The 24,806-nt window shown below is 40.3% G+C and overlaps 1 protein-coding gene across 1 annotated transcript in view; it reads right to left on the reverse strand.

The window, feature by feature from the left end:
• SETD7 (SET domain containing lysine methyltransferase 7) overlaps window positions 1-24,806 on the reverse strand; it is a 46,828-nt gene that overhangs the window by 15,701 nt on the left and 6,321 nt on the right. The window contains exons 2-4 of the mRNA XM_003790176.2: window positions 21,019-21,148; window positions 6,786-6,987; window positions 1,850-2,039 (exon numbers count right to left, since the gene is read on the reverse strand). Coding sequence (XP_003790224.1) covers window positions 1,850-2,039; window positions 6,786-6,987; window positions 21,019-21,148 — 522 coding nt within the window. The remainder of the gene's footprint in view (window positions 1-1,849; window positions 2,040-6,785; window positions 6,988-21,018; window positions 21,149-24,806) is intronic.

Raw genomic sequence — 24,806 nt, forward strand, 5'->3', positions numbered from 1 at the left:
AGTTACTGGAGAGGCTGAGGCAAGAGAATCGTTTGAGCAGGAGTTTGAGATTGCTGTGAGCTATGATGCAATCTAGCACTCTACCAAGGGCGACAAAGTGAGCCTGTCTCAAAAACATATATATATTTTATCAAACTCAAAATCTGTTTCTTATTTATACCAAGAAGAAAATAGCAATGATAAATTTCATTATAGAATTTTATGGTAGGGGCCAATATTCATATTTGATAATGAAGAAATGGATTAGGAAAAGAATAAATAACTTTCCCAAGACCATAGTACAGTAAATGTTAGAGCTGGGAGTCAAATTAGGCAACTCTTAAATTCAGGCACTTGCCAAGAAAAATGCTGCCACTTCTGAAGTTTTAAAATTTGCATCACCAATTAGGATCCTCCCCTGTCCCCAGAGTCCTCATTTCTAAACGTTATAACACTCTCTCCTTTTCGAACAATGTCAAGAGCACAGACATTCTAGGGTTTGTGGTTCAAAGATTACTGCTGCTCTCTTTTTTTTCTTTTAAGTAAACTTTTTATTTTGGAGTTATTTCAAATATAAGTCATGCATCACTTAAATGATGGGGATACCTTCTGAGAAATGTGACAATGAGTTTGTCCTCGTGTGAACATCACAGTGTGTACTAACACGGACACAGATGGTACAGACGACTGCACATCTAGGCTGTATGGTATCCCCTATGGATTCTAGGCTACACACCTGTATTTTGTGTTACTGTACTGAATACTGGAGATAACTGTAACACAGTGATCAGGATTTGTATATCAAAACACAGAAAAGGTCCAGTACCAATACTGTGTGTGGAAATTTAAAGAAAAAATAAAAAAAGAAAAGAAAAATAAAGAAAAGGTATGGCAAAAACATGGTATAATCTATGGGATCACCATGGTTGTCCAGCACATGACTGTATACACAAAAGTTGCAAAGATAGCACAGAGAATTCTCACCGCTTCTCCTAGTGTTAACTAACTTCTTACATTACACGGTACATTTGTCAAGTAAGAAACCAATATAGATACATTACTATGAACTAAACTCTAGACTTTATTTAGATTTCAACAGTTTTTCCACTAATGTCCTCTTTCTGTTCCAGGATCCCATCCAGAATCCCACATTACATTTAGACTGCCTCAATTTTTAACTTAAAAAAAAGCCAAAAAACCAAAACGACATTTAAAGAAACCCAAATTGGACCTAAATATAAATGCTATATTTCCCACTTTTGGACAACCTTCCTTTGGAGATTCTTCTTCAAATCCCAAGTAACTAAATATTATTTGAGCCTACTATGCTTAAATGTATTATCTTTTCTTTGTTCTCCTTGCAACCTAACCTGGATCAGAAACATATGTTGTTTTCAAAGGATCAGACCAATTCAAATGCTTTTCTTATGTTGGGCCCCCCAGTATGCAAACTCTTGAGTTTTTCTTTGTATATTTGCCTATATTTTGCAGATTTTCTCTAATAAATAATTTTATACCTCCCAACATGTTTTAGTGTAGTTACAATGCCATGGTGCTCAACCCCAGGGTAACTTAATGAGATTCTGTCTCAAAAAAATAAAAAATCCCCCCAAAGAACACACACACTGCTTTAAAAGAGAACAAAACTGACCAGAAACCTCAAGTCCAGCCTGGCTGGGTCATGCCCAGCGTCAGCCAACTGTGTTGACTGCTGTGAGATGCTGGGGTGTTGAGGAGTCTACTACGCAGCGAGCATGACTAAGACACTATTGAAGTGAACTATACAGACAAGAAAAGAAAATTCCCTCAGTGAAGTCCTAACAACCTGCTTTGGAATTACAGCAACCCATCTGAAGCACATTGAACTTACTTCCAGGCATCAGTTCAAAGTGAGGCCTCCCTTCTTCAGTGGATATAAGGGTGGCCAGTTTCCCCTCTATCATCTCTCCATCAATGAATTTCCCATAAAGTGCAGTCCTCTCATCAGGGTACACATAGGCTATCTTCTCCCCAGTCATCTCCCCATCTTCATTTACTTCTCCTACAAGGCTGCCTCCATCCTGATAGGAGAAACCAAAAACCAAAAATATTACATATAGTATTTATAGGACACAAGTTCAAGAATTTCTTGTCTGATCTCCCATTGTCAATAGCAGCAGTATGGGTTGGGTGAGGGGGTTCACACTTGTAATCCTAACACTTCAGTAGGCTGAGGCTAGAGGACTGCTTGAGGTCAGGAGTTCGAGGCCAGCCTGAGCAAGAGTGAGACCCCATTTCTACTAAAAATAGAAAAATCAGCTGGGTGTTGTGGCAGTCACCTGTAGTCCCAGCTACTTGAGAGGTTGAGGCAAAAGGGTAGCCTGAGCCCAGGAGTTTGAGGTTGCTGTGAGCTACGATGATGCCACTGACCTCCAGTTGGGGTGACAGCGTAAGACATATTCACATGATCCCACTTCCCAATGTTAAACTTTGGATTTCTAGTCTATTAAGAAAAGGTTCTTAAGAATAAATGTAGTGTCCATGAATAAAGAGAGTTGTCTACATTTTCTAAGAGATAAACAAAAGGACTTCTGGATACTGTCTACCTTTCTGAGAATCCTATGCCATCACCTCTTTTTGGAGTTAGAAGGAAAAGTGAAAAAAAAAAAAAAAAAACAACTAAATTCTGCTCCCTCCTGCATCATTTCTCTTCCCCTCTTTATTTACAGCTCCCTCTTGCCTTCCAGCACAAAAGCTTCTTGCTTAACTCTGAAAATTTACTTCATTCCTGAGAGGCACTGAGTACTTTCGGGCAGAGACTAATGTATAATTCTTTATCTTGGTAAGTGCTAGGAACACAATAGGTGGTCCATTAAATACTTTTTGAATTGAACTGGGATACCAGAAAAAAAAAAAAAAAGCAATGAATAATTTACTCTAGGTTACCAGAGAGGTTTCTTTTTTTATGACACATCCAAAGGTCCTTATGGTATAACTCTGAAAATCTAAGACCTTTGTGGGTTTGACAGAATGCTGGTATTGTCATGACATCTTCTAAAAGCTTGGTTAATTTCCCCGACTCAAAGATTAAAGAACAGCTAGTCAGAGTCAGTGATGTAGGATGACTTTTGATCTCTGATGCTGCTGGGAGCAATAGGAGCCCAGGTGTAATGTCTCGGTACCTATAATTCTAGCACTCTGGGAGGCCTAGGTGGGAGGATCACATGAGCTCAGAGACCAGTCAGTGCAAGAGAGCACACCCATCTGAGTAGCTACTCAGCAGACTGAGGCAGGAGGATTGCTTTAGGCCAGGAGTTTGAGGTTGCCATGAGCTATGACAATCCCACTGAACTCTAGCCAGGGTGACAGAACAAGGCTCTGCCTCAAAAAAAAAAAAAAAATAGAAAGGAGGGGCCGGAGGCTCATGCTTGTAATCCTAACACTCTGGGAGGCAGAGGTGAGTGGATTGCTTGAGTTCAGGAGTTCAAAACCAGCCTGAGCAAGGGTGAGACCCCATCTCTAAGAATATAGCTGAGTGTGTGGCAGGCACCTAGAATCCCAGCTATTCAGGAGCTGAGGCAAGAGGAAGAGGATCATTTGAGGCCAAGAGTTTTGAGGTTGCTGTGAGCTATATCACCACGTCACTCTCTGTCTCAAAAAAAAAAAAAGAAAAAAAAAGAGAGAGAGTAAAAAAGAGACAATAGGAATACTTGTAAGTAAGACTGGGTACATGATTTCTACAGTTCACCATAGTCTAATTACTCTTTGGAGGAAGAAGATTATAAATTTAAAAAGGAATCAGAGCATATCCATAGAAAGAAAAATACTTAGAAGCGTTTTTTCATGGACAGAAAATGATTAGGAACATATGAATTGCTTTTCTCCTCCCTAAGTTAATGTTTAATAACCAAGCATATGAAGATGATATTTTTTGCAAGACCTGCCATTAGGCTTTCAGTGATTTTTTTGGTTGGTTTGTTTTGTTTTGAGACAGAGTTTCACTATGTTGCCCTTGCTAGAATGCTATGGCATCACAGCTCACAGCAACCTCAAACTCTCCGGCTTAAGCCATTCTCTTGCCTAAGCCTCCCAGGTAGGTAGGACTACAGGTGCTCACCACAGTGACCGGCTATTATTTTGTTGCAGTTGTCATTGTTGTTTAGCTGGCCTGGGCCAGGTTCCAACCTGCCAACCTTGGTGCGTGTGACCAGCGCCATAACCACTGTGCTACAGGCGTCGAGCCAGAGCCGCTTTCAGTGATTTTTATAGAGCTAAAGCATGTTACAGTATTTGTTCTTCATATATGCTGTAAATAATGTAAGCCATCAATATACTATTTATTTAAAACAAGTCTTTCTAGGGTTTCATATTTTTTTCCCTTAAATGCTTTAAATTTTTGGTTTTGGAGCAAATGGATTTATTTGTCTAGATCTAGAACTATAAAGGAGAAATTCTTCTATTTCCAAAAGGAGTTATACATTTTTTTTTTTTTTGAGACAAGAGTCTCACTATGTCGCCCTTGGTAGAGTGCCATGCTGTCATGGCTCACAGCAACCTCCAACTCTTGGGCTTAGGTAATTCTCTTGCCTCAGCCTCCCAAGTAGCTGGGACTACAGGCACCTGCCACAATGCCCAGCTATTTTTGGGTTGTAGTTGTCATTGTTGTTTGGCAGGTCCAGGTTGGGTTTGAACTCACCAGCTCCGGTGTATGTGGCTGGTGCCCTACTGTAGCCACTGAGCTACAGGCACCAAGCCGAGTTATAAATTTTTAATTAAAATTTTTATATCATGGTTTCAACCATGATAATTTTGAAAGAAACCATCCTTAGAGTGAACTTATAAATACGTACCATAGGGGAAAAAAAATCATTATTTTTTTCATCCCCTTGTTTCTGCCTTGGCCCCTTGTCACAGAAAAGTCCTTGCCTGCTGTATCAGAGAACACTGGGGAAGAAGCTGCTGCTTTCTCTCCTGTGCTCATTGGCTCCTCCTGGTGGGAGGAGGAAGCATTCATTTGATTGGTGAGAGGGCAGGATCTGACACCTGCTGATACCCATTGCCCTGGTGGTGGGGGTTAATAGGACAATGGCTGCTATTTAAGCTCAACAATGCTTCTCTCCTCAGGCAGAGTCTTCTTTGGTGTTTAATAAGATAATTAGGGCTAAAAACTAAAATGTAGCTGCATTTCTAGGTAGGTCTCAAAATATAACAACTATGTCGAGTGAGACAAATACAAATTCACCATTCTTGGTGCATCTTTGACCTCATCTAGGAGCTGTAATTGATGACAGCCACAAATGAAATGCCAGGGAGTAGGAGAATGCGGTTAATCCATACTTCACCTTTTCCCTACACCCATCCCCATGTTCCACTTTCCATGATGTCCAGATACACGGTCATAGCAGCAGCTCCCAGGCACTGTGCAGCCAGATGCCCAACGTGGTGGCTCATGAAGCAAAGCCTCAGTCTTCCTAAGCCGGGCAGTACCGCTACTGCTTCCTACCCTTCTGCTGGCCTTCTCCTAAGCAGTAAACGCTACAATTTTTGATCTTTCAATCCCAGATCCTACCAAGAGGATAGGTAAATGCTTTAGTCATTCTTAGAAAATGTTTAATTTACAACATTCTTCTGTTAGAAGAATCTAGAAGAGTTCCTCGAGTATGACTTTTTTAAGAATAATAATGTGTAGGTAGATTTAGCTGGGACTATTTTTCTTGCTATACATGTAGTTGATTATTTGTTTTTATTAATGCTTTTTAATCATAAGAAGATAGGTTTTTGAGTAAAAAATGCATTTTGACTTAAGTTCTGAACAAAATATAGTATTAAATAAAATATTTTCTAAGGCCTATTTTCTGAAAATTTTTTTTGGAAATTCACTAGACAGCAGATGGGATATTTGAAATGCAAACAAAAATTAGAGCATTAATTCCTAACCACAGGTTTTTGCCATATCTTTTTGCTGTAATAAGCTTTGGAAATATAAAACACTTTCAAATACTCAAAGGCAAGTTAATTTTAATCACCTTAATTTAAGCAAGATAAGTCATAAAGCACCATAAAATGCAGGGAGCAGAATTGTACAATCAAGCAACAACAGTGTATATGCCCCCCAAAGACTGGAAATTGCTAGATTAGTTCTTAGATACAAGAAACAGAGAATACAATAGCAACAGTAAAGTATTCCACCATCTCTTTCTGCAGGCCATAAGAATTAAAAGCATTATACTTTGCCTTTATTAGTGGCACAATAAAACCAGTATGTCCCTGGCTCAGTGACTGTAGTTCAGTGGTTAGGGCACTGGCCACATACACTGAGGTTGGCGGGTTCAAACCTGGCACTGGCCTTCTAAACAATGACAACTGCAACAAAAAAATAGCCAGGTGCTATAGCGGGTGTCTGTAGTCCCAGCTACTTGGGAGGCTAAGGCAAGAGAATCACTTAAGTCCAAGAGTTGGAGGTTGCTGTGAGCTATGATACCACAGCACTCTACCAAGGAGGACATAGTGAGACTCTGTCTCAAAAAAAAAACAATAAAAAACCCCCAGTATGTCCCAAGTTGTTTTAATCCTGATTAGTCATTCCTTCCCAAAACAACACTGAAAAATAATTAGTAGTAGATTCAAGGACCAACCATCTAAGTCAGTAGTGAATAACAGTGAGAGGGCAGGCCCTTCACTCTTGGCTTCAGCTATGGTGACTCTCAGGTTTCACAGCTTCACAAGTTCTAACGTAGAGAATACATTCACTCTTCATGGTGAAGAGTAAAAGCATTTATTTTCTTAAAACACGTTATTTTCAGCAAAGCGAACAGTCATAGGCTTACTGGGTAGTATATCCAGCACACTCCATGCCGAATGTTATCTTTATACTGCCCCTTGAAGATCAGCCTCCCATCGGTGTCGTATTCCTGGGCTGGACCATTCAGCTCTCCGTCTACATACGTGCCCTGGAGAACTCCTCCATCCTCGTAAGTGTAAACTCCCTGGCCCTGCAGGGCATCATCCACATAGTACCCCTCCAGGGTGCTGTGAGAGAAGGGAGAACAAAGGAATAGTCAGACCATGACTCAACTCTCTTAAAAGGAAGGATCAAGACCGCAGGCCCAGCGCTTTTCAGCCCTGACAGGTGTTCAGTGCATCCCCCCTGTATTCTGACAGACTGCGAGGAAAAATACTTCAGAGATACAGGTAAGATTAGGAAAAAAAGAGGGAGTTTTAAAACCTAATCTCCTGGTTCCTATTAATCTTTTTTCTCTGCTGGAGAAAAAAAAAAAAAAAAAGGCACAGCTGGAAATTGTAAACAAGTCTCACCTGGATAGTTTCCAAGGCTAGATGCCAATCTATTCCAGGCAATAGAAAGTCTGATGTTCCCCTTCCACATATAAACCACTCATGTTTAACTTCCCTCAAGAGTGGTCCAGAATTCCCTGGTAGTTTTTAAGGATCTTTCTGATGACTTGTATATAGTGTAATTATAAAAATGTGGTTTAGAATGTGTAATGTCAACGTATCTGTTTCAAGTCATTGATGTAGTGTTTATCAGTGATAGCCATAACTAGTATCCAGTCAAAAGAATCCCTCTGCATCTCTTTGGAAGATGCATGGGGATTTATTTAAGTATATGTATATAATTATGTGTGTGTATATATACACTGTATCCATATCTACACACATGATCATGGCCAGTGGGGGTGAGTAAGGAGACTGCAGGACTGCAGGCTCAACCTTGCCAATGCTATCAGCAACCGGATAGTTTGAGACCCATGGTCCTACCTAGATGAAAGCTCACAGGAATGCTCTTGGTGATTTCACTAGCACCTCTTCCTCCCTTACCAGACACATTTGGGAGTTCAGGAATGTCTTCACTGTTAACCTCTTAAGGACCCTTATGCAATGCAAGTAACTTTACCAAACATTCCCTTTATGTACTGAAATTTGAAATAAGGGAAAGACCAGGCAGTTTTTGTTCCTTTTTTCTTGTTGGTTGTTGTTTGTTTTTTTGAAACAGGATCTCTGTCTGTTGCCTGACTAGAGTGCCATGGTGTGATGATAGTTCACAGCAACCTCAAGCTCCTGGGCTCAAGAGATCCTCCTGCCTCAGCTTCCTAAGTATCTGGGACTACGAGCACCTGGCCACAACATCTGACTAATTTTACTATTTTTTGTAGAGATAGGGTCTGGTTTTTGTTTAGGCTGGTCTCAAACTCCTGGCTTCCAGCAATCCTACCAACTTGGCCTTCCACAGGACTAGGATTACAGGCATGAGCCACCATAACTGGCCCCAGATTATTTTGGAAATTTAAAATGTAAGAAATTTAGAAACAAAGACAGCTAGAATATTTTAAGATGTGCGTATAGGATTCATCCATTAATTTAACTAGTAAACATTCACTGTGCACCTTCTAGGTAGGCAGTGTTATGTGAGGCTCTAGGAGGGTATGATGAACAAAACAAGTGCATCTGTAAGACAGCTGGCGAGACTTGCATGTACTGGAGCGTGCAGCATGCAAAGTGGGCAATGGGGCCTTAGGTGGCTCCACCTGACTCTGCCTGGTAAAGTCTCGTTTGAGTATGTACTATAATTATTAAATGAAAAGCACAGCCTAAGTAACTGCAGCTTCTGATTATACTGTAATTACACTACGTGCAGTCTCCCAAGGAGATAGTTTTCTTTCAGTTTTGTTTGTGCTATCAATGACAAATAGTCTTACTAGATTCATGAAGAGAATAAAGGGCACTTTAGCATAACCCTTGCATAAATAATCAAAATTCTAAAGCAGTGAGGTCGGAATTAATGAGATTCGACTGTCATTAGACTCTCAGAATTAACCAAAAAAAAACCTTGGTGAAGGATAACTAATCAGATGACACAATGATGCCATATCTAGTGCAAAAAACTATTAAAATTCATTTATCTTCATTTTTAGGATTGCCGGATAAAATACAGGATGACCCATTAAGTTTGAATTTCAGTAAACAACAATAAAAAATTAAGTGCTATAAAATCATGTCCCGTTCAATATTTGGGAATACTTATACTAAAAAATTATTTGTTGTTTATCTAGTTTGAAATTCAAACTAGACTGAGTGTCCTGGATTTTTATTAGCTAATCCTGGCAACCCTATTGCCTCTGGACTCTTAGCAGCATTCAAAACATCCTGCATGTGTTTGGGTAGAATGATCCCCTGATGGTCTAATTTGCCAATTTTCTTAGGTTTATAATCAAACCTACAAAGCACAGGTCTTGAAAATCAGTTAAAAATATCACAGACTTGCACATACTTCCCCCAACCACATTCAGTAGCTTGTCCCAACCCCTCTTACCAAAGGAACCTATCTTAACATACCTGTCCTTAACAAACTGTCCTTTCCCTCTCAGCCCAGCTGACTTCAGGTATACAAATGCAAATTATTAAGGCATTGAAGAGCAAATCTTACTGAATTATTGTTACTATTTTATTATTTGGCATCTGAGGACACAACTTAGTTTTCCTTGGCATTTTTTTTTTTTTTTTTTTTTGAGACAGAGCCTCAAGCTGTCACCCTGGGTGGAGTGCCTTGACATCACATCTCACAGCAACCTCCAACTCCTGGGCTCAAGAGAGTCTCCTGCCTCTGCCTCCCAAGTAGCTGGGGCTACAGGTGCCCACCACAACTCCCGGCTATTTTTTGGTTGCAGCCATCATTGTTGTTTGGCGGCCCAGGCTGGATTCGAACCTGCCAGCTCAGGTGTATGTGGCTGGCACCTTAGCTGCTTGAGCCACAGGTGCTAAGCCCCTTGGCAACTTCTTATGGTAACTTGGATGACAAAAGGAGCATGTTATACACATGATCTTGGTTCTCTAGGGCAAGAAAAATAATGACTTTGTAATCCTCTGTCACTGAGGAAATAAGATGTACGTTTCTTAGACTGGCATTCAAGGTGCTACCTTTCTTTTCTTTCTTTCTTTCTTTTTTTGAGACAGAGTCTCACTCTGTCACCCTGAGTTGAGTGCCATGGCATCATCATAGCTCATAGCAACCCCTTAATCTCCTGGGCTCGAGTGATTCTCTTGCTTCAGCCTGCCCTGTAGCTGAGACTACAGGTGCCCACCACCATGCCTGGGTAGTTTTTCTATTTTGAGTAGAGATGGGATCTCACTCTTCCTCTTCCTAGTCTCCAACCTTAAGCTCAAGCAATCCACCCCCTTGGCCTCCCAGAGTGCTAGGATTGCAGGCATGCCAAGGTGTTACCTTTCTTCCTAACTTTTTAGAGGAAGCTGGCAAACCATGGTCTGCCGCCTGTTTTGATAAAGATTTATTGGAACATAGACATGTACACTCCTTTTTGTATCTTCTATGATTGCTTTCATATTATAGTGGAAGAATTGAATAATTGCAGCAAAAACTATAGGTGGCCCACAAAGCCTAATTTTCACTATCTCACACTATACAGAAAAAGTCTGCTGATTCCTGCTCTAGAATCCTCTACTTAATATTAGTTTACTCACTGACTTCTCTGTATCTTACCTCCCATATTATATTTTTCCTTGCAACCCTTTAAACATGCATGAACAAACTTTTTAAATCACTGAAGACTTAAAGTTATGGGTCATATTTTCTTTTCTTTTTCCTTTTTTCACTGAAAACCAAAATAACCTTAGATTAGTAATAAATATTCTCAAACTTCTGACATTTTACTGTACAAAAAAGAAAGAAAATATGAGAAACGACTTTATTTTGTAGACACTAAAATGTTAATGTCTGGTCATGAGAGCGTATGCAATGAGAATCAGATGGAGTCAGTCAGGACTGACGACACAGCTGGTCTGGTCAATTTAGGTGCTATGTGACTTTCAACTCACGTCTTCCATTCTTGGTGTCTAGAAAATTTAGCTCCAACTTAAAAATGTCTTGAGTAGTTTAGGGCGATTGATTTAGGAGATTAACTCTTTTTTTTTTTTTTTTTGATACAGAGTCTTATTCTATTGCTGTGGGTAGTGCTATGGCATCAGTCTTGCTCACAGCAACCTCAAACTCTTGGGCTCAAGCGATCCTCTTGCCTCAGCTTCCTGAGTAGCTGAGGCTACAGGCACCTGCCAGAAGCCTGGCTAGTTTTTCTAATTTTTTTTTTTAGTAGAATCAGGGTCTCACTCTTGCTCAGGTTGGCCTGGAATTCCTGAGTTCTTGTTGTCTACCCTCTTTGGCCTTCCAGAGTACTAGGATTATAGGCGTAAGCTACCATGCTCGGCCTAGGAGATTAACTTTTGAATTGAGAATGTAGTTATGAGTTAGGCTGATTATTGTTTAAGATAAGGGTTAATATGGTTTTTACTTTGAAATTTTATGTATAAAACTGTGCTTTTGGAAATGGAAGGGCAGAACAGTCTTGGGGAGGCTACTCTCACTGTTCTCCAGAATTGCTGGCCCTCTGACAGTAAAGGTTGGTGGACCTATCCCCTGTTTCTGCATATTGGCTGGACAGTGACAGGCAGGTGGGCCCCTTTGTCCAGTACTAGTCATATTTGGAAACTAAGTACACAGAAGTAGCTTTGTAATCTTTCTTGCTGAAATTGGGTTGAGAGTTACGTTCTAGAGCAAGTCTGCCCCTGTCACTGTCCTAAACATAGTCTGTCATCTTCTGTGGGGAGCCCTGCATTCCTGCAAAGTCTGCCCTGACCTCTGCAACCCTGCAGCCCACATCACTCACTGGAGCCAGGTCATTTACTGTTACAGAACACACCATGTCTTTACCGACATTAAATTTATGTGTCCGCTTTCCCTAACTGGATGATAAATCCTTTATGGGAACAAATTCGGCAATGTACACCATGTATTCCTCCCCAACACAGAAACATAGCATATTTTCAAGTAATATTCCTAAGAGAAGGAATAAATGTGGAAACTGGGATAATTTTGCTTTGAGAAGATGAGATTGAGCAGGATCCTACTGAGAGAGAGCCTGTTATTCAAGTGCTGAGAGTATTTTTTTTATATCACTTAGATATGACGTGAAGGAGCTTAGGAAATTTCACCCCAAAATATGACTCCCTATTATAAAGAATATTCTGAATTGAAACATTGGAAGGGGCCTTCCCTCTATCTGCATAAACTAGACTGGCCTGATCAGAAGATCAAAGGGGACAATTGACTCCCCTTCCCACTTCCTATTATCTCAAAATATTTCAGGAACGAGGGTCTGGAGGTAGGGGAACTTGGCCCAAATCCCTAGGGTCTTAAACACCCGTCTCCTAGGTTAATCCACAAGTCAATCTATTTTCCCCCCAACCCATTTGTCCTTCCTAGCAACCTCCCTAGCAACTGCTTATGCCCTAAACTCCTCGATTTCCCCCCTTCCCTCTAAAAGGCCTACATAAAGGGATTTGAACTCCTTTGGAAAATTGGGTTGTCACTCTGTGATTCCTCTCCATGAGCATGGTAAATAAATCTTTTCTCTTAGTAATTTGCCTGAATTGTGAATTGATCTTTCAGAGAACTTTCAGGGGGAAGGGCAAGTTTCCCCTCTGCCCTTCCATGTACAATCTGTGATTTAGGAAAGTTTCATAAACTCTCTATATTAGGAACGTTTCTTAAACTCTATATATTTCATTTCTTCCTTTGTAAACTGCTACTAATAGCGTTGTTGTAAGTATTAAATGGATTAATATATATCAAGTGCTTAGAATATTGTCTAGCACATAGTGATTGCTTAAATAAATAGTAGCTATTATTATTAGGCATGCATATTCATGAATATGATGGCAAGCTTTCTACTAAGAAACTGGTTTTAAAAGCATCATCATCAGTTATGAGACACTGGAATAATCAAAGAAATTTACAAAACTGCTTGAAATCTACTTTAAAAAACAAGCAAAAAAAGATTCCTCTGCAATAACTTATGAGTGATTCAAATGAATGGGGGAAGGATGGAATAAATGCATTTTTACGTTTAAAAAGTGTTTATTGTAAAACAAATGAATAAAAAACACATTAAGTGCTACTAAGTAGAAAGTAGAAATTCCCAGTACTCTTACCCAATTTGGCCTATAGCATTTAAGACTTTTTTCATTTATATATTATGTATTTTCCCATCTTTTGTTTTTGTTATTTGAACAAAAATGAGATCACACTTTACACAATGTTCTGAACTTGTATTCTCTTAGAGTTCTCTTCCATATCTTGGCAGAGTCTTATATCAAGAAATTACAAAAATAGTGTTTTAATTGTTTGATTTTTCTGGCATTAACATCTGCATCAAACAATTGGAAAATACAGAGGAAATTAAAACATCAGTTTTAATTAAATTCTTTACCCTGCACATGCATAGATCATTTTTACCCATTTTATCAAAGCTCTTGCACTTAGAATTAAGTTTCCAGTAATTAATTAAATTGGGAGATATAACTTACAAAGACATAGAGAATTTTTACAATTATTCACTTAGAGTGACAAATCTGTCTTTTTTCAAAGGTTGCTGTATATTTATTTAAAAATTCTTTTAGCATCTGAATCCACCAAAGTGTTCTTAGGGATTTCACAGTTTTGGCTCTTCTTCATGGTTTTAGGATCTGGATTTTGGGCTCTCTACCAGACAGGGCCTAAATTCTGTTCCACCGTGTTCTCTTGCTTTCATCAGCTACAGCAATATAAGAACCAACAGGAAAATTTAAAAATGAATCATAATTCTACTTTAAATTTCCATCTCTAACCAAATTAAATTGTGGCATCTAGTATTAAAACATTATTTCAGTGCCTGTATTCCCAGCTACTTGGGAGGCTGAGGCAAGAGAATTGTTTAAGCCCAAGAGTTTGAGGTTGCTGTGAGCTGTGACACCAGAGCACTCTACCGAGGGTGACATAATGACACTCTGTCTCAAAAAACATTGTTTTAGGAACTATTTCATGTGATATATATGTCTTAAAATACAGCCAACTAAGTAAAGAAGAAGACTCCATCCATTGCAGGAGCTATTTCCTACCTGAAGCTTCAGCTTCTTCCAAGGTGTAATAAGCAAATTGAGGGCTTGCATGTAATATTTTGTGCTATCTTCAAAGTGAATTTTTACCCTCTAAAAGAAGATCTATTAGTCTATAGGATCTGATTATTACAAAGTCTCTAGCAGTAAAATATTTGAAGAACAATTAGTGAAATTTAGTTTTACTTTCTAAAAATAAACTTTAAGAAAATTTTCTGCTATAGACTGAATGTTTATGTCTCCCCAAAATTCACATGTTGCAATCCTAACCCCCAATGTGATGGTATTAAGAGGTGGGGAGTTTGGCGGGAAATTCAGTCTTGAAGGCAAAGCCCTCTTGAATGGGATTCATGCCCTTATAAAAAGACATCAAAGAACTTGCTTTTTCTCCCTCTCCTCTCTGCCACATGAGGTTACAACAGAAAACAGCCATGTACAAACCAAGATGTGGGCCCTCAATATACACCAAATCTGCTGGTGTCTTGAACTTCCCAGCCTCCAGAACTATGACTAATAGATGTTTGTTGGTTAAGCCACCCCGTCAACAGAATTTGTTATTGCATCCCAAACTAAGACATTCTCTTATTTGCTGTTATCAACTAATAGTAACAATAATGACAAAAGATAATAATCCATCCTTTCCCCTGAGTACCTACTAGGTGCCCTCCTCTAGTCTATGAAGTCTTTACAGGTTTTCTCATTCAATCACAACTCTTGAGAAGCAAGTATAATTATCTTCATTTTATAAATAAGAAAACAGAAGTTCAGCTAGCTAGAACAGAAATCTTCTGAATTAATTCCTCAGGAAAACCTTCCATCAATCTGCCAAGTTCCTACCAAACTGTTAAAGCTCCTGCAAGAAAGTAACTGAATTCACCCCAGGACTCCTTTTAACATTTCATAATTATAGATAATGAGCAACCTCAAGTAAAATTAAAGCCCAGGGGAAAGGCAGTCCAGATCATAGCTACTTCCTTGCTTCTAGGTGGAAGAGGGTAGTAGATGTAGAATTGGAACTCACCAAAGGCTTGAATCCCAGCTCCAACCCTTATTGACTAGGTGACCTTGGGCAGTTTATTTAGCCACTCTGTGCCTCAGTTTCCTAACCTGTGAAATGGGATTACAAAGCACGCTTGACAGACTGTTATAAAGGCAATGTGTCCAGTGTTGAACATATGGTAGATATTCAAGATTATCCATTTCTTTTCTGCTCCCTTTCTTCTTGCATGTCACAATTTTTTTTTTTTTTTGCCTTAATCAGAACTGTTTATTAGAATATAGATAAATACATTTGCTGAGCCTGGTTCCAACAAAAGCTGGATGACTGTCAGGAACATAGAAGGGACTTTTGCCTTGTGTGGGAGTTCAGAAGTCCACTCCAACTGTAATTTTTTTGAAATGTGACCAAGCACTTTCTAAAAACTAACAAGAAATCCTGCGTGGACCTAACACCTGGAAAATATCTGCCTTTCTCAGTGCCTCATCAAACAGTGGCCTCACTTAGGTTACTTAACAAGTAATCACTCTAAGGAGCCCTCTTGGTCGGGAATGTTAATGTAGCAAATCAACATCAGAAAGTCGCTTGGGCACAGGAGAATAAGTCCACACACTTTGAAATCTAACTAGCATGTCAAAGAGAAGCATTCACAACAAAAAACCAAATAAATAAAAGCAAATGATTACTTCATCTTTAGCTTCTAAGCAGGCTCTAAAAATCACATGACTCCCTAACAGTCCACACCCCCCAAAAGCCAATCTGCACTATATAACTCTTTCTTGTTGCCATTCTAGGATCGTGAGAAGCCCTGCCTTTAGGTTCATAAATTATAATCAAAAGGTGAACAATTAAGGAAAGATACATTAAAATAAACAGCTAGAATGGAGGATTAGTATAAAAATTAGAAGTGTGTATATATCAAAGTGTTTTGAATGCTACACGTTTTCATAATACTCCACAGTGTCCAGCACATCTGCTGGTGCCAGACAGATTCCAGGTCCACACCAACAAAGCCCCAAGATTCTTTGTACTTCGCTGTATAAATTTCCCAGGGCTATAGTAGACATAAAGACGTTTCAGTTGCTTCCTCTTAGGTCAATTTTCTTCTTCCCGCCTAAAAAGGGGCTGGGGGGAGGAATGGAAAATAACAGCTGTTTGAAAAGATAATTTTAAAAAATAGAGTTAATTTTTCCATTCATTCCTCATTTGTGGGATAAACCATCTGGTAAAAGATGAGTGGTCTGACTTTAAGTTTCCAACCACGTAAGCCAGTTGTAGTAACTTAGCTTTTCTCTTGAGACCCAAGAACAGGTAAACAATACTATTTAAACTGATTTAGAAACAGCTATTTATTCAGAATGTGGAAGAGACAGACACATGCTCTCTGTTTACTGCAGCACTGTTCACAAGCCAAGATAGGGAATCAACCTGAGTGTCTGTTAACAGAAGGATAAAGAAAATGTGATATAGGTACAGAGTGGAATACTATTCAACATAAAAAAAATTCCGTTGTTTGTAACAACAGGAATGGACCCAGGGGATACTATGTTAAGTGAAATAAGCCAAACACAGGAGGATACACACCAAATGATCCCCCTCATATGTGGAATCTTTCTTTTTGTTTGTTTTTTTGAGACAGAGTCTCACGCTGTTGCCCAGGCTAGAGGGCCATAGTTTCAGCCTAGCTCACTGCAACCTCAGACTCCTGGGTTCAAGTGATCCTCCTGCCTCAGCCTCCTGAATAGCTGAGGCTACAAGTGCCCACCACAACACCAGGCTAATTTTTCTATTTTTAGTGGTAATGGGATCTTACTCTTGCTCGGTCTGGTCTCAAACTCGTGACTTCAAGAGATCCTCTCACCTCCATCCCAGAGTATTAGGATTATAGGCATGAGCCACCACATCTGGCCCCTGTGTGGAAGCTTAATTCTATTCTCACAGAATTTAGAGGGTAGAATAGTGGTTATGGGGGCTGGGAAGAGTGGGAAGGGGAGGATGGGAGAGCTTGGTCAGAAGCTATAAAGTTACAGTTAGATAACAGGAATAAGTCCTAGTGTTCTATTGCATACTCGGGTGAGTAAAGTCAACAATAATACACTCTATACTTCAAAAAGGAGGATTTTGAATGTTGTCACCATAAAGAAGTATCAAGGGTCTGAGGTGATGAATATGCTAATTACCCTGATTTGTCACTGCACAATGTGCGTATGTCTAGAAAATCACACTGTATCCTGCAAATATGTACACTTATTGGGGCAGCGCCTGTGGCTCAAAGGAGTAGGGCACCGGCCCCATATGCTGGAGGTGGAGGGTTCAAACCCAGCCCCGGCCAAAAACTGCAAAAAAAAAAAAAAAAAAAAAAAATACACTTATTAAAACTTAGAAATAGATAGCTATCTTGAATATATTTAATTAAGATGCTCAAATTCTCTGCTGATAGTGGTTACTTCTATGGGATGGGGATTATGGAAAATGGAGCACTTTCACTTTTTACACGTCTGTACCTCGTATGATTTTTTTTTTTTTTTTTTAGAGACAGAGTTTCACTTTATTGCCCTCAGTAGAGTACCGTAGCATCACAGCTCACAGTAACCTGCAACTCCCGGGCTTAGGCGATTCTCCTGCCTCAGCCTCCTGAGTAGCTGGGACTACAGGCACCCACCACAATGCTCGGCTTTTTTTTGTTGCAGTTTGGCTGGGCCTGGGTTTGAACCCACCACCCTCGGTATATGGGGCTGGCACCCTACCCACTGAGCCACAGGCACCGCCCCTCTTGTGGCTTTTTTAGTCTACCAATCATTTGCTATATTAGCAATTCAAAAAAAATCCTGCTTCTATCTAGGAAATTGGTTAAAAATTTAACAGAGGCATTTCTCCTGGCAATCTGGGTATCTGAAATTCTTATTCAGGTTTATCATTTTCTGTGTCAAAGGTAAAACTGATTACAGAATTTTCCTGAAAGCAGTTTATATTTGTTTGAATCCTTCTCATAAAGCGTCTGCCTGGGTTCAGTTTTCATATAAGATTAGAATGCAGCAGGCCCAATCTCCTATTAGTACATTTTGTGATTTTTCTTCTCTATTTCCAAACTCCCACTGCCAATGAACCCTTCCATGGGGACATAAACCAGCACTACAGGTTCGAACAGCTTTCTGCAACAGAAAGTTTTTGTTCCCTCACCTGTTATTTCATGACCTTGTCAGCCTTTGGGGGCAATTTTTCCAGATGAAAGTTTCCTGACTAACAGGAAAGGCAAAGGAGTGCCACTTAATTTTACCCAATACATCAGACCCTAAGAACTAGGGGTGGAAGCAGGGAGAAAAATTAATAGACAAATATAAATAAAGGCTGCTTTATGAAGAAACAACTGATTTCTCCACAAGCAACCCCCTTACTTAGAAACATCTTATAGATTGCCTGGCCTTTTTTCAGTCATAAGACTGTCTCCTTGAGTTTACAGCAAATCCCTTTAACACATGCCTCACAGCATGACCAGTACTGGGCTCAAGAAAGGTAATGACGGCCTTTTGAGATCCTGTCTCCACACTGCTTCAGCTCGAGTAATTAAGGTAATGATACAGGTCTTCTCCCCTCAAGGCATGAACCCCTTCCATCTGAAGACTACCTGACATGACCTCTTGAGGTCTTCACTAGCGCTCCCATTCTTTGATTCTCCTTTGACTGCTGTCTCTACAGGTGTTTGAGTGGTAGGTATAAAAATTAGTGAATTCATGCCTCCAATGGAAAAAAAATTGTTAATGCATTTATCTCTAGCCTAAAGATAATTATGAGGCTGGATGCTTCAACGTGACCTTCAGCTTTTTCATGTTATGACACACACGCAAATTGCTGCATTTGTACGAGGCAACTGGGTAAGTGGATGAAGCTGCCTAGGGCCAGAAGTGACTAGTCTGACAAAGGAAGGTAGGTGCTCAGGAAGTCTCAGGTGCCACTCGACTTGCCTACCTCTTAGGCCTGAGGGGACCTGGGCAGACATGTAACTTGTTCTTGGTACACTTGTTCAGAAGCTCAAGTGTATTGGGTCTGTAAAGCAACACCGAATTCAACCAGATCTGCTAGACCATTTTCCCACATAGCCTATCAATTACTGGCTATCATGATCAAACGACAAGGTTTAAAGCATAAGTATGTGGGGGGCAGTGGGGGCTCTGAATTCTATCCTCTCTTTCAGCTTCCACACCTACTCAGCAAGGATTATTTTTTTTTGAGTATCAAATTAAGGGAAAGTGCTGTGATGCATAAAATATATAATTGACATGGATTCTGCCCTCCAGGAACCTCTGTCCTTGGGGATGAAGGAAAAATGAGATCTTTACATAAATATGTATTTGTTGAATGAATAAATGAATAATTACAGCATGAGGTAAAAAGTGACAGTTTCTAGAGGGAGTGCTATAAAAAAAAAACTGCCATGGAAATGAGGCAGGAGAAGTTTCCCTCTGGACAGGTTGGTTAAAGGGCTCAGGAGCGAGAAAAGCACTTTCAACATCTTAAAGAGGTTGGGATACTGGGACTCAGCTGGCTTATTAGCAATGCCAGGAGTTTAGTAAGTGGCACTATACCCTGCAGAATCCTACAACCTGCTTCAGCCAAGTTCATTTCTGTATTACCCAACTGGCCTGAAAATCGCTGGCTCTTCCATGGCTCTGAGTGCCTCTAAAGACTTGAGAAATTCACATGGTTACTCCTTGCTTCTGAAGCTGACATGGTTTAAAAGTCATTGTTGGAAGGCTAGGCCAGTGCAATCCTATCCTTGAAAGAAAAAAGCCCTATAGATATTTCTACCTACCACTGCCTCCCACCATTCTCACACAGGAGGTAAAAGCAAAGTGAAAACAATCCTAACATGAAAAATATTTTAACTAAGGTGGACTGTGGAAGATACTAGTCCTGACCTCAGTGTTACAGTGTCACACAAAAAAGACCAGCTATGGCGGGTCAAGCCTATAATCCCAGCACTTTAGGAGGCCAAGGCTCCTAGCCAGCAGCTTGAGACCAGCCAGGGCAACATAGTGAGATCTCATCTCTAAAAATAAAAATATTTTTTAATTAGCCAAATATAGGGGCATACGGCTATAGTTTCAGCTATTTGAGAGGCTAAAGAGGGAGGATCACATGAGCCCACGAGTTTAGGGCGGCAGTGAGCTGTCACTCAAACCTGGGTGACAGAGTGAGACCCTGTCTCAAAAAACAGACCACCTATCCCAAAGACAAGCATTAAAAATATGTGAATCTAGAATACTACCCTCCTACATCTACCTGCCCATGAGTTACTCCCTAGACAGAGACAACGAGGCTTTGAAGAACTTTTGGCCAAATACAGTATAACTACTCTGTAAGTTAACAACCCGAGGGACTATAACAAATTCATCTGGATATCGGAGGTGGTCAGCATTAGGAACTAGGCCTACTATACTGACAGGTACACGAGGTGCGTGTCTGGTCTAGGAAAACTAGGTCAACTCAGAGAGGTGGTCACTGTAAGGAGGTTGTCGTTATGGAGGTTCTCCTGCACTTACTTTACCAATCTCATGGGAAGAGGGAACATGCTGAGAAACTGATGAAGCTGAAAAACCAGCAAGGTGGCTGAATAGTCCTTCAGGAAGTGAAGAAACCACATGGTGCTGACTGGGGGATCCGGCTGAGTGTAGTGGGGTGTGTGTTACACTTGGAAAAAAGCATGAACCAGACACTACTGAAACTGTGCAAACTGGACACTGACAAAAACTATCCCCTCTGTGTGACTTCATTGAAATGCATTAGCTGAATGAACAGGTGAAATCCACCAGAGAACTGGGTGAGCAGGTAATTCACTTACACAAGTTGGGGCAAGGCAGAGTATCTCTTGGACGAGCACACCCAGGGAGACAGTGATGACTGGAGCTTAGCCTTAGGCTGGCTTTCCTACAGCCATGGCGTGACTTCCCAAGTACCAAGGCAGTGCATGTAGGTTGGGTTGATTTTACCTTTTGTATTATACAAGTTGTACAACAACTTCTGCTTAAATTCTTACACATGCATCATTCCTTCACATGAAATAATCTGGGACCCACAAAAGAACAAAACAAAACTCTGAGTGCTACCTGCCATCAAAGAAGAAGAACTTCCCCCGGCCGTTCTTTTCTCCATGAACAAAGTTGCCCTCAAATCTGTCTGTGGAGGAGTAGGTGACCGTGCAGAGCCCATGCGGTAATCCGTCGTCATCCAGGTTCCCTAGAGAAAGGGGACCACAAGGCAAGCCTTAACATCATCAGGGCTCCCCACTGAGGCATCAGCACACAGATGCTTCCAGGCAAGTCTCCCCAAGATGCCAAAGCATCCCCTCCCTGACACGGGAATAGCGAACATGCCAGGGTGCTTATCTCACCTGCATGGGGAGTACCGACTTGATTGTTACACACACTTTGAGAACTGACCAGTCCATAACAGGAACTTAGGCCCACTTTAGAATATGACCCCCAAATAAGCTTGCATTTTACCCAAGACTGTGAGTTATTACCAGTATTATCATATGCAGCGCAAAGTACAATTTACCATGTACTTCCCCACATAGTTCTTCTCGTTTTTGGAATTGATACCCCCAACCTCTCATGCTTATCTAACATGTGGTTGAGATCCCACTGTTTCATATTCTATTGCCAGACATACAGTCTTTGCAATGAACTAATTCTAGAAGATTAAGTATGCAATATGATTTTTTTTTTTGAGATAGAATCTTTTTTTGTTGCCCTTGGTAGAGTACCATGGTGTCATAACTCACTGCAAACTCAAACTCTTGGGCTCGAGTGGTTCTCTTGCCTCAGCCTCCTGAGTAGCTGGGACTGCAGTTGCCTGCCACAATGCCTGGGTGTTTTTTAGAGATGGGGTCTTGTTCTTCTTCAGACTGGTCTTGAACCTGTGAGCCCCGGCCATTCACCTGCCTCGGCCTCCCAGAGTGCTAGGATTACAGGCGTGAGCCACTGCGCCAGGCCTGCAATATGATTTTGAGTATCTTTCCACAGTATGATGTGGGAGCCTGCTAACCCAGTCTGAAAATCCCACTGTTACTTGTTCCATTCAAATAATAAGGGGCATAGCCATATCCCTAAAACTGCCCTAATACATAGTATTTATACACCTCGTTGTACAGACACATAAATTCAGAGTCCTTCTCAGTTTAACCTTAAGCTTACTGCTTTATTTTACAAAATTGTTCAGCTTTGAATGTTAGTAATGATCTCAACACAGGCCCTCTACCACCATGTGTCAGGCTTGTATTTTAAATGGAGTCAGAAGGATCCACGTGGCCATTTAAGTGATTCTGAACATCAGCAGCAGTTATCACATTGATCTTTAAATCACTGGTCCTTCCTGGGTCACAGACTAGTATATTCTAAAGGCTATGTTTAATACTCTGGTTTCTCTGCAGATCGTGTAAATCTTTCGCCTTTTAAAGGCTATGTTTACAGTCAATGTTTAGGTTCTTCGTCACCATGTGCACGTTTCACAAAACCCAGGAATCACTTCATTGGTGTCTCCCCAGTCATTCTGGTGAGATGAATTTGAGGAGGTGGGTGAAAGTGAAGGCAGTAGTTATTCTACAGAGTTTTACCTGGGTTAACAACCTGGGTCATGGGTGGAAAAGGTACGAAAACATTAAACACTGAGTCCAGGGCAGAGACATTCATACTGAAATGTGGCTTCCAGATGCCCGACAGACATAATAGAAAATACAGACCCTACCGCCGCAATGAAAGCTTTAGTCGCCTAAAATGATTTCTTCCAACATGATAAAAGAATATCAGCCCTAGGAAGAGATGGTATACAAGCACTCATAAAGAATAAAAATGCCCTTTATTTGTATTATTAATTATATAAACATAAAAGAACAGCAGCAATACAATGTTTTATTGCTAGATCTGACTCTGTATAGAATGGGTTACCTAGAACATATTACTACTATAAAACATAGCTACTTAAATTTTTTTTTTTTAGACAGCGTCATCCTCAGTAGCCTGCCAGGGTGTCTTAGCTCACAGCAACCTCCAACTCTTGGGCTCAAGTGATTCTCTTGCCTCAGCCTCACAAGTAGCGGGGACTACAGGCGCCCAGCACAACGTTCACCTGTTTTTTAGAGACGGGAATCTTGCTTTTGCTCAGGCTGGTCTCGAACCTGTGAGCTCAGGCAATCCACCCACTTCAGCCTCCTGTAAGTGCTGGGATTACAGGTGTGAGCCACCGTGCCAGGCTAAATCATTAATGTAGGTCCCTTCTTTTTGAGACAGGGTCTCACTCTGTCACCATAGGTAGAACACAGTGGTGTTCTCATGGCTCACTGCAACCCCAAACTCCTGGACTCAACTGATACTTTTTTTTTTTTTTTGAGACAGAGTCTCAAGCTGTTGTCTGGGTAGAGTGCCATGGCCATCATAGCTCACAGCAACCTCCAACTCAGGCTCAAGCTATCCTCTTGCTTCAGTTTTTCTATTTTTAATAGAGATGGGATCTTTCTTTTGCTTAGGCTGGTTCAAAGTGATCCACCTGCCTCGGCCTCCCAGAGTGCTAGGATTACAGGCGTGAGCCACCAGGCCCAGCCACAAGCGATCCTCTTGAGTCAGCCTCCCTAGTAGCTGGAACTACAGGCACGCCATGCCACACCCTGCTAATTTTTCTCTTTTTTTGTAAAGACAAGATCTCACTCTTGCTGAGAGCTGGAGCCACCGACCCAGTTGCTCCCTTCCTCTCAACACAAATTTTTTCTACTAGGGTCAGAATTTCATTGGTCAGGAAGAAATTAGACCATAATTTCTTTCTTCTCATTAAAAACCCAGTGGTGTATGACATAATTCAATGACACAGTCATATGAAATAACTTGGGCAATTATTTTCTAGATATTGGATGACATTTCTCTCATTGAAATCAATTAAATTTACTTTTTTCTTTTAATTGAAAAAAACTACTACTAACTAAAAGCTTTCTTTTATGAAATGTTGTTGGAATCAAGTTAAATTTAGCCACTAATAGTGCTATGAATTTAGTGTCCTACTTATGATTTAGATAGAAATACCTGAATAATCACTTTAGTCTCTACACTAGAGGATTTATTAATCTGTTGAAAATGCTTTCCTCCTAGAAAACAGTTTACGTATTTCAAACATTAAAAAATGAATATTTGATAAAACTTGCGATTCCACTTTAGATCAAGAGAAATTACAATAAACCTCAACACTAAGGAAAAAAAAACTTCCACTATAAATTAATTTCCACCTTCCTTCAGCTCTGGCCTATTTCTGAATAAAATGCTGAAGGTGCACCCTCAGCAATGGAATTTAGATATGAGAGAAAATTGGAAGTGTCATATAATACATTAAAAGCACTAAGAGGATAGTACTGATTTCAACTGAGATGACAATGAAATACTAACCCCACTCCCTTCCATGAAGGATACTTGTTTCAGTGCCTCTTTGAACAACCAAGAGGACCCCTCCCCATCATCTTAGTCTCTTGGGGGAGAGGACAGAGAGAGTCAGTTCTCAGATGACCTTGTGAGGTTAGAAGGAGGGTTTGGACGTGTGATCCCTCCCTGCCGTACTAAAGGTTTTTAGGTTGCTTGTCAAGACAGAGTTCTGAAATCCTCAGGATCCCCTTCTTGGCTCATTTTGTTTTCTTTTCATCTGTTGGATCAATTAAAAGGATGTGATCAATTAAAATATCCAGAAATTAAGGGTTTTGATCATTCAAGACTTTTATCCCGAATATTTCTTAGCTTAGGAGTAGTTCTCCTACCTGTAGAACATAATATCTAAAACAATAGTCACAACTAAAAAGATACAACAAAGAGATTTTTCCAAACAAAGAAATGAAGAGATTGGGTTGCTATATTCTCACGTC

The sequence above is a fragment of the Otolemur garnettii genome, unplaced genomic scaffold (assembly GCF_000181295.1).
Source record: "Otolemur garnettii isolate 467f Iridium unplaced genomic scaffold, OtoGar3 scaffold00041, whole genome shotgun sequence".
Lineage (NCBI taxonomy): Eukaryota > Metazoa > Chordata > Mammalia > Primates > Galagidae > Otolemur > Otolemur garnettii.